Raw genomic sequence first — 9,996 nt, forward strand, 5'->3', positions numbered from 1 at the left:
CTTTTTCTTTCTTTCTCCTTTAGGAAGCAAGTGCTTGATGGATATTTGTTGACTTTATTTGTTGATTCCACAGGATTCTAATGGTTCTTCCTCCTGCCTCTTACTTTTGTACAAATGTAGGTTCATCTTTTAAAATCTGGTACTTCGTCCCTTTCTACCTTGTGATGGGAATTCTGTTTGCAGTGGACACTGGTCTGTACTTCACACTTCAGAGAGAGGTCAATGGCCCAAAGAAAAACACAAGGCGCCCTCTAACCAGATGGCATTAGCAACCTGAGGATGACCGATTCATCAGCCTGTGGAATGTCTGAAGTCTTGACATGGCAGCGACCCATTCATCTCTGTCTACTTCCTCATCTCCTGGTCATCATCCTTCTTAGTCCATTCCTGAGGGCAGCAGTGGGGGGACTCCTCTCAAGCTTGGGATGAGCACTCTTCCTTACCTGTGACCTCCAGTATCTCTTTGTCTTCAGAGGATAGAGGTGTCTGTGAGTTCCAGGCAAAGTAGTCAGCCCCAACTAGCACCCTTCTCATGGCTGAGTTCCTAGGACCTCAGGGCTGCACTGTTACTGACCCTTTGCTGGGCACAGAAGGACTCTGTAGGTGTATGAAATTATTTTAGTATTTTAATAAATAAATGAATTTCTAGGACAGTAACCATTGAATGTTTTGTCTGCATCTGTCTGTTTCTTGGGTGATTTGAAGATAGTTCTACATATCTGTCTTGGAGGGTTGTTGATACTGGGAGTTTGAAAAGAGATGAAAGATAATAGAAGAATTGTGAAAGTTAAGGCAGAACAGTTGAATAAGACAGTGGCCCAAGGGATCCTGCAGGTATTCTATGACCCAGAGAAGAGGCTACCTCATCCATAAGAAAAAGAGTATGCAGATATCTCTTCCTCCACTATGGACAGGAGGGGGAATACAAGACCAGAATATTGTATACATAGCAGAGGTTTCCTTAGGAGATGTTTTTATTTGATCCCTTTTCTTCTTCACAAGGGAAGAAATGTTACCACGTTAAGACAAAATACATCAATAAATGTTTTTTTAAGAAGCCAAATCAAATATCTAGAAAATAAAGGGGGGGGGGAAACATGTAACCAACCTGATTTTCAACTTAGTTGCATTGTCTGGCCCTAGTAGAGACTGTCATGTTCCTGGCTTGACTTCAACCCCAATACTCTCTCCTTTCGAAGGAGATTCCTAGCATCCCCTTTCAATCCATTCATTCAACAAATATTTATTCACAATCCCTATATGTAAGGCACTATAATAATCACTGTTGGAGATGCAAAACTGAGACCTTATCCTTAATCCTACAGGTTGATGATGTCACAATGTCCATAAGGTAGTGAGGATTTCAACATGATTTTAGGATGTTAAAGAATATGGGCAGTGAGGAATCAGAGTCAGTGGATTTACCCTACTCCTTTGAGAAGTTCACCAGTAAATAGGAGAGAAGCAAAAGGAGAGAACAAGCATTTATTAAGTGCCTACTATGCATTAAGCACCATGCTAAATGTTTGACAGATGTCTCATTTGATTCTCACAACAATCTTGGAGAGTTAGGAATTATTATTATACCCTTTCTGCAAATGAAGAAAGTGAGATTAATAAAGGTTCATTGATTTTGGCCCTGCCAAGCCTGGTGCTACTGGAAATCTGAATCTACAGTGTGGAGAGTCACCAAAGAAACAAAAGAGAACCACAGATTGGAAATGCAAATAGGCAGAAGTGAAGGACAGTGCAGAAGAAGAGAAGCAAAAAACAGTAAAATTCAAAGAAAATCTGTTCACTAGGCAAGGAAAACATAACCATCTCAAAGTCAGGATGCATAGAAACAAACTAAGGGTCATAGGTCTCCCAAAAGAACATGAGGGGTCAAAAAACCTTAACAACCATAATGCAGGAAAAAATAGATAAGAACTGCCCAGAATTTCTGAATATAGAAAGTTAAATACTAATTGAAAGAATTTACAGATTTCCTCCAGAAACAATCAAGGCTACATACAAGGTGGTTAAAAGGAATAACTCAGTTGAGAAACAAATTTTGCAAATGATCCAGAGAAAGACTTTCAAATACAAAGGAAAGGAATTCAAGACAATTCTGCACCCAACCAGAAAATATAGGAGGGAATGGAATAAGGTATTCTGAAGAGCTGTGGAGCTCAGGGGGCAGCTAAGGGTCACCTAGTCTACAGATCTGAACTTGCCCATAAATGAAAATGAAGAAAGAAAGTTGCTTGATTTTTAAAAAGAGGCATTTGAAACATTCTTAGAAAGAAAAGAAGAACTGAAAAGCTTATTTGCTTCTTGAAATTCCCAAACAACAGAAATATAGGAGGACTAAACAAATACAGCCAAGGACAGTAATGGAAACAGAATGACGGCAGAGATATCAATAAGAGACTTCTTTCTAAAGTAACATAATGAGACAGGGATGATGGAGGTAAGAACAAAGAGGAGGGTCTGGGGAATTACAGACAGAACCTGATGATATCCTGTCTTCTGATGAGTTAGTGTTTTTTTTGTGGGATGATATAACAACATTCAAGGGTTCATGAAAGTGGGGGAGGGGAGCAGGAGAAGAGAGAGAAATGTTTGAGTTTCCAGGTAAAATCAAGGGCTAGCAATGAGGGATACATTGTTCCTCATTTTGACCTCTGGTGCCTGACAAAATATATTTAGTCATTCTTTCACATGATAGCCTTTCAAATATTTCAAGACAACTCTCATAGCCCTTCCCCTTTTCTACCATTCCTGTATTTCCAGTATTTATTAGGAAAGCTTCTAATGTATCCTCATTGCTTATGATACTTGATTTTGGTTTTAGGTAGATTCTTTTTATAATATTGCAAAAGGTCTCTCTATGTTTATATTTTGTAGGGTTTTTAGCAGAAAAGTGTGCTGTACTTTGTCAAGGTCTTTTTTTGCATCTATTAAAATGATCCTGTGTTTTTTGTATGTTTTGGTTTTTAACATGACCAAATATTGATTGTTTTCTTAATGTGGAACATCCTTTCATCTTTGGTATTAATGTCATTTGTTTAGAGTGAATAATTTCTTGGATAAATCACTGTCGTATGTTTCATAAGGTTTTGTTTAAAATTTTTGAGTCTGTTCATTAATTATATCGGCACATCATTTTCTTGATGTGTTTTATCATTCCCTCATTTATGTATCAGCACTATATTTGTCTTCTAAAGAATTCTGGCAAGGTGTTTTCTTTCTCAATTTTTAAGAATAATTTGTGGAGTATGGGCACTGATTGATCTTTAAAAGTTTGATAGAATTTCCTGTGTATCCATCAGAATGAGGAGATTTTTTTTTTCCTTTGGTGGTTCCTTTACAGCTAGGTTCATTTCGTTTTCTGCGATTGTGTTACTTAAGATCTCTATTTGGGATTCTGATAGTTACGTTCTTAGTTTTGTTAACATAGAACTGCATAAAATTCTTTTATTATTCTTATTTATTGCTTCTGATTTTGTTGTGATCTCACCTTGTTCACTTCTTTTATTGATTTGATTTTCTGACCTCTTCTTTTTAATCAGATTAGTTCTGAGGAGGATGGATTCTGGTGAGCCTTTGACTGGGGTAGAGGCCTCAGGCCCTGTCTCACTCATAGCCACCAAGAAACCATTGTGCATGTGACCTCCTCAGTCAGCCCTGTTTGGGATGGATTGGTTTATATTCTTTTCTTTGGTATGTTTGTTGTGTGATATTGTGTAAGATTCACATTATAGTTTGCTTGCAGCCAGAACAGGTGAGATACAACAACCTATGGCATCTAACCCAGCAATGAAGTGGCCTGAGAGCTGACACTGTGCCCTGTAAGCAAGGAGTCACTCATCCAATGGCCCTGGCACATTCAGAAATGAACTTGGTGGGGGAAAGCTCTGTCACAATTGCTTTAATTTGAATCCACTCTTACCAGGGGCTGAGATGGAAGGGATGGGGAGTATATCCGGGGAGGGAAGTGCTTTGTATTTCTGCTCTTCCTATATCATCAGAGTAAATATCTTTTTGTAGAAGCTAATTGGTGTAATTGGTTATATTGATGGTGGGGGCACACATCACTGGGCCAAGTAATGATCTCAGGGAGGTACTGACTATAACTGGAGAGATCACACCAGAGGAGGGCTTGAGCTTACAGCTTCAGAGAAAAACCCATTGCCCCTCAGAGATACCCCCAGAGCCCTGAGGAGGAGATGTCTCTCAGCTCTTCCCTAGGAGCCCTCCTTGCCAAGAGTGCTTATGTGAGCTGCAGAAGGTAGGCAAGTCCTGAGAGTCACCATATAGCCAATGGAGAGGTGGGGGTAGTCTGCCCCCTAGTGGCTACAAGTGGTTGTGGCTGGAACTTCTCCAGCTCCAGGGCCCTAAGTGAGTTCTCAGGGCTTGTGGGGGGGGGGGAGAGACTGCAAGGCAGAAGGGAATGGCTCAGGGAGCTGCGTGGCCCTGAAACCCGTCTTCCCCTGGCAGAACCATTACAGTCTAGTGCCTGTTGGCTTTGTGCTCAGCACTGTGCTAGGTAGGCTCTGTAAGGAAAGTACAAATTAATTGAAAAGCTTGGATCATCAATTTAGAAGTGCAAGAGACCCTGTAGAACACAGTAGACATGCAGTGCTCTTATTTTTCATGTGGAGAAACTGGGGGCTAGAAAGTGAATCGACTTGACCAAGATCATGTAGCTATAAGCAACACAGTATTCAAACCCAGGCCCTCTGATGACAAATTCTGTTCTCTTTCTACTACAGTCCTGAGTGTAACATGACTGACACTGTAGGGCATTATTGAAAAAGACAAGGGTAAAAGTCCCTCTTTATGGGCTCCCTGAAGGCTATCCCAGTTTTAAGTCATGCTCTAGGCTGGAATCAGCAGTTCACAAGCACCCACCAATGTTCCTTTTACCAGACTAGCCAGAGGTCATATTATTTCAAAGCAAAAGACATTTAATCAAACAGTCAAGCAAAACAAATGACAAAGAAACTGTGCCCATGTGCACACAGGGATCTTACATGGATCATACATGACAGTCATAAAGGGGACACACTGAGAAAATACATGGCCAAGGCACAGGCATCTGAACCCTCATGGCCAAGGGATATCCAGAGCTAGAGAAACATGCTTTGAGATGCTTCCAGGATGGTGTCCCTGCTAGAGCCTTCTCTGCCTCAGACATTGCTGATGCCCAAGAGCTGCTGGTATAATCTGGCTGGTTCAGGGAATGTTAACAAGCTCTGGCTGGATGGACGTTACTCAGGGCAGTTCTGTCCACCGCTCAGCCATTGATTTACAGGACCTTTTCATCTGGGCTGCTCTCTCCTTCCTCCTGCCACCTGCTGGTCTTCTAGGGAAATTCTATTCTCTTTCCTATGAAAAGTTCTTTGTTGCACTTGTCCCAGGGGCTACCTCAATGTGTGTGTGTGTGTGTGTGTGTGTGTGTGTGTGTGTGTGTGTGTAATTCAAACCACAAAGCCACAATCAGTGGGTCAGCCAACAGAAGGCCTGAGGAATAGGATAAATTTGTCTTTTGAGGGCTTTGTATTCTAACTGAGCTGCCACTTCCATGAGAAAAGCTTCCTCCAACTCCCACTATGCCAGTTGTGTTCCATCAAAGCCCTTCCTCTCCCTCTACCATCTCCCTCCAGGTTCAGCCTGTTTGAAAAAGGTTGCATGATGCCAAATGCTTTTGTCCTAGTTCCCTGCCAGCTCTACCTACTAGCAGTACAAATCCTACATACAAAAAAGTGAGAGAAAAGCATCAGAGCACTAAAGATTGGGGGAGTCCAGGAAGGTGTTTTATTGACAATCATGGGCTTGAGATGGTGTAGCGGCAAGCACCCCAGCGTCTCCCAGGGTGTCTGCCAATACAGGTTCTTGGATCTGCTTTGTTAAAGGAAAGCAACTCAAAATGGGTTAACAAGCTTACTTTAATCAGTCAGACATATATCGTTTACCTTGTTCAGGGGAAAAAGGTCAGCACCCCGAACTTCAAAGTATACAGGCAGAATTATCAAGACAGAAACAGATCAAGTAGACAGATTTCCAAACTGTCCAACAATTACATCCATACCAAATCAGCATCTGGGTTTTTCAAAGCCGGGGGGGGGCTCCAGGCAACGGCTTCCCAGAATCCATATCAAATCACAGAACACTTCTCAAAGTGAGCCGCCAAAACAAAGCCTCACATCAGGGCTTATATAGCCTTCTCCTGGCTCAGAGAATGTAACAACCTATTGACCCACTGGCCAATCAAAAAGTATCTACTGAAAAACAAGCCTCCCTCCCCAGGCTTCAGGTGCACGTTAGCCTAGGGGCAGGGAAGATCTTCCAAATTTGCATTCCCATTACAGATGGTCTTTTAAAAAAAATAGAATTTTATTTTTCCCAATTACATGTAAAGACAAATTTTTTTTTAAAGCAATTGGAGTTAAGTAACTTGCTCAAGGTTACACGGCCAGTTGTTTCTGGGTGTGGTGCTAAGTATCTGAGCCTGGATTTGATCCCAGGTCATCCCAACACTGGGACTGGTGCTCTTACTCGCTGAGCCACCTGGCCGCCCCAAGACAAATTTTTAACATTCATTTTTAAAAGATTTTGGGTTCTAAATTTTCTACCATGCTCCTTCATCTCCCCTCCTCCCTCAAATTTAGGTCACTAATTTCCAAGTACTCAGATCCAATGATGTAATGGACAGAGACAATAAGGAAACTTGGGTTCTGATATGTCATAGATCTATAACCATGGGCAAATTACCGACCTTATCTGAATTTGAAAAAGCTTACATAAATTCATGCAAAGTGAACAAAGCAGAGTCAGAAAATTATTCAAACTGCATGTATGTTTCTTTAAAAGGAACCAATTTTTTTTTATTTTTAAAATTGTTCTTTGGTCTTTATTAATTTGTTTACTTTTAGTTTACAAGATTCAGTTCCACAATACCTTGAATTTCAAATTTTCTGCCCTTTTCTCCTCCCCCCCATGGCGGCATGCAATCGAGTATAGGATCTGCAAATAATTTCACATTAGACATTAGTCAGGTTATAAAGAAGGATTGTAATGGATGGGATGAACAATGGGAAAGAGGAAACAAAACCAGACAGGAAAAAGAAAGAGAGCAGGTAGTTTGCTTCACTCTGCATTCAAACTTTGTTCTTTGTAGTTCTTTCTCTGAATGTAGACATCTCTCTCCGTCGTGAGTCTTTTGGTGTTGTCTTATAACCCTGCATTGCTGAGAAGAGTCCAGTCCATCAAAGTTATTGTCATACATACGTTGTGTCTGTAATTGTGTACAAATTTCTCCTGGTTCTGCTCTTCTCACTCAGTATCAGTTTTTATACGCCTCTCCAGGTAAATATGAAGTCCATCTGCTCCTCATTTCTTATAGCACAATAGTATTCCATTACATTCATATGTCACAACTTGTCCAGCCATTCCCCAATTGATGGGCATCCCCTTAATTTCCAATTCTTTGCCACCACAAAAAGAGCTGCTATAAATATTTTTGTACATATGGCTCTTCCTCCCACTTCTCTTGTATCTCTTTGGGATACAACCCTAGAAGTGGTATTGCTGGGTCAAAGGGTATGAAATTATTTATAGCCCTTTGGGCATAGTTCCAGATTGCTCTCCAGAATGGTTGAATCAGTTCACAACTCCACCAACAATGCATTAGTGTTCCAATTTTTCCATATCCTCTCCAACATTTGTCATTTTCCTATTTTGTCATTTTAGCCAATCTGGTCGATTAGATGTAGTACCTCAGAGTTGTTTTGATCTGCATTTCTCTAATCAATCATGATTTAGAGCATTTTTTCACTTGCTTATAGATATCTTTAGTTTCTTCCTCTGAGAACTGACTGTTCATATCCTTTGACCATTTATCAATTGGGGAATCACTTGGATTCTTATACATTTTACTCAATTTTCTGTATATTTTAGAAATGAGGCCTTTATCAGCAACACTGTTTGTAAAAATTCTTTCCCAATTTTCCACTTCCCTCTTAATCTTGGTTTCATTGGCTTTGTTTGTACAGAAACGTTTAAATTTAATATAATCAAAAGTATCCATTTTTCATTTTATAATGGTCTCTAATTCTTGTTTGGTCTTAAAGCCTTCCCCTCTCCATAAATCTGACAGGTAAACTATTCCTTGCTTCCCAAGATTGCTTACAGTATCAGCCTTTATACCTAGATCATGCACCCATTTAGACTTGATTTTGGTATATGGTGTTAGATAATGGTCTATGTCCAGTTTCTGCCATACTATATTCTAGTTTTCCCAGCAGTTTTTGTCAAATAACTAGTTCTTATCCCAAAAACTGGGTTTTTGGGTTTACCAAATAGTAGATTACTATAGTCTGACTGCTGTGTCTCATGTACCCAATCTATTCCACTGATCCCCTACTCTGTTGCTCAGCCAGTACCAAGTAATTTTGATGACTGCTGCTTTATAATACAGATTAAAATCTGATGGCTAGGCCACCTTCCCTTCAGCATTTCTTTTCCTTAATTCCCTTCATATGGACCTTTTGTTCTTCCAAATGAATTTTGATACTATTTTTCCTAGCTCTATAAAGTAATTTTTTGGTAGATTGATTGGTATTGCACTAAATATGTAATTTAATTTAGGTAAAATTATCATTTTTATTATATTAGCTCGATCCAGTCACGAGCAATTGATGTTTTTCCAATTAGTTAAATCTGACTTTATTTGTGTGAAAAGTGTTTTGTAGTTGTGAGGAACCAATTTTTTAAATGAAGAGATAAAAAATAGATCAGAAGGAATCAGAAGGAAACAAGTCAATAAAATTATTTGGTCAAAACAAATTTCTTTTACAAATTGTGAATAATTTGGAATTTGTGGCCTCTCAATGTATTCATTTATAATTTTTATTCCCCTACAATATATTTAACATTTACTTTTTATTTGAGTGTTTGTGGTTGTTGATGGGTTTTTATAGTCTGGACATATGATTTCATGGGTGTGGCAGAGCCCCTGGAGTTTACAGCTGTCTGCAATCTATAATCTGAGAACATTATCTGGGGCAGGGATGGGGAACCTACAGCCTCAAGGCCACATGTGGCAGAACAAGTTTGTTGGTGAAGTTTGGATTCAGTTAAAGGGACACACCTGAGGACCTAGAAAGGCACGTAGGGCCTCTGGTCTGAAGGTTCTCCACCCCTGGTCTGGGGCAATGAAAGATTAAGTGGTTTGTCAACCATCAGTTGGTATGTATCAAAAGAGGTTCTTAAACATAAGTCTTCTTTCCTACTTTTTTCCCCCTAGTGACAAATAAAACAAGCCTAATTCCTCTTCTAAATATGTCTTTCTCCTTTCTTCTGGAAGTCACAGTGCTGGCCTGTCAGCAGAAAGCAAATTGTGTCTCTTGGGCCAGTCCAATAGGGTTTTTCTTAAAGTGTGGATTCTGAGCCAAGAAAGGAATCCACACTTGCCATACAGTTGACCAAAATAGTTTAGTGGCAAAGTTACTTGATAGAAATATATACACTTCACCCAAGCTTTGGCCTCCAGGTCCTCAAATACTCTGGGGTCCCTGGGAGCACAGCAATTGCTTTAGGTAGGTGGCTGGGGTGATGGGGTCAATAGCTTTAATAGGGCTAATAATTTTTAGTCAGTACTGCAGCTCAGTGAACACTTAGGGGAATTTTTCTCTTCCTTTAATTGGTAGCTCAGAAACCCATGTCTGATTAGTTAACCTCTCAGTCTACCTGTTTTTTATAGGTTCTAAAAACATGAGTTAGAAAAAGTGATAGTTCTGAGCTAATCAGCCTTTCTCCTTTACAGCCCTAATCCTAGGCCAGTGTTCAGGAGAGTTTTAGTAAAGAACCAAGCATTACAGAATTCTCCAATGGGGTCTCTTAGATAAGGGCAAGCTCTTCAAGAGCTAATCAGGGCATAAAGTACACTCAGGTTAGGGGAGATATTCTAATCCAGCACCACATGCCTTGAGGTAGAGGTCTTATCTGGAG

At 40.0% G+C, this 9,996-nt stretch overlaps 1 protein-coding gene across 2 annotated transcripts in view; it reads left to right on the top strand.

The window, feature by feature from the left end:
- LOC138166194 (low affinity immunoglobulin gamma Fc region receptor III-like) overlaps positions 1-648 on the top strand; it is a 28,334-nt gene extending 27,686 nt beyond the window's left edge. For both annotated transcript variants that reach the window (XM_069094633.1, XM_069094634.1), the window contains one exon: positions 121-648. In XM_069094633.1, coding sequence (XP_068950734.1) covers positions 121-269 — 149 coding nt within the window. In that variant the 3' untranslated portion in view covers positions 270-648. The remainder of the gene's footprint in view (positions 1-120) is intronic.
- Positions 649-9,996: the final 9,348 nt, after the last annotated feature.

This window comes from Petaurus breviceps, unplaced genomic scaffold, assembly GCF_028583685.1.
Source record: "Petaurus breviceps papuanus isolate PSGF00001 unplaced genomic scaffold, PetGlider_PUasm1.0 220, whole genome shotgun sequence".
NCBI classification, from domain to species: domain Eukaryota; kingdom Metazoa; phylum Chordata; class Mammalia; order Diprotodontia; family Petauridae; genus Petaurus; species Petaurus breviceps.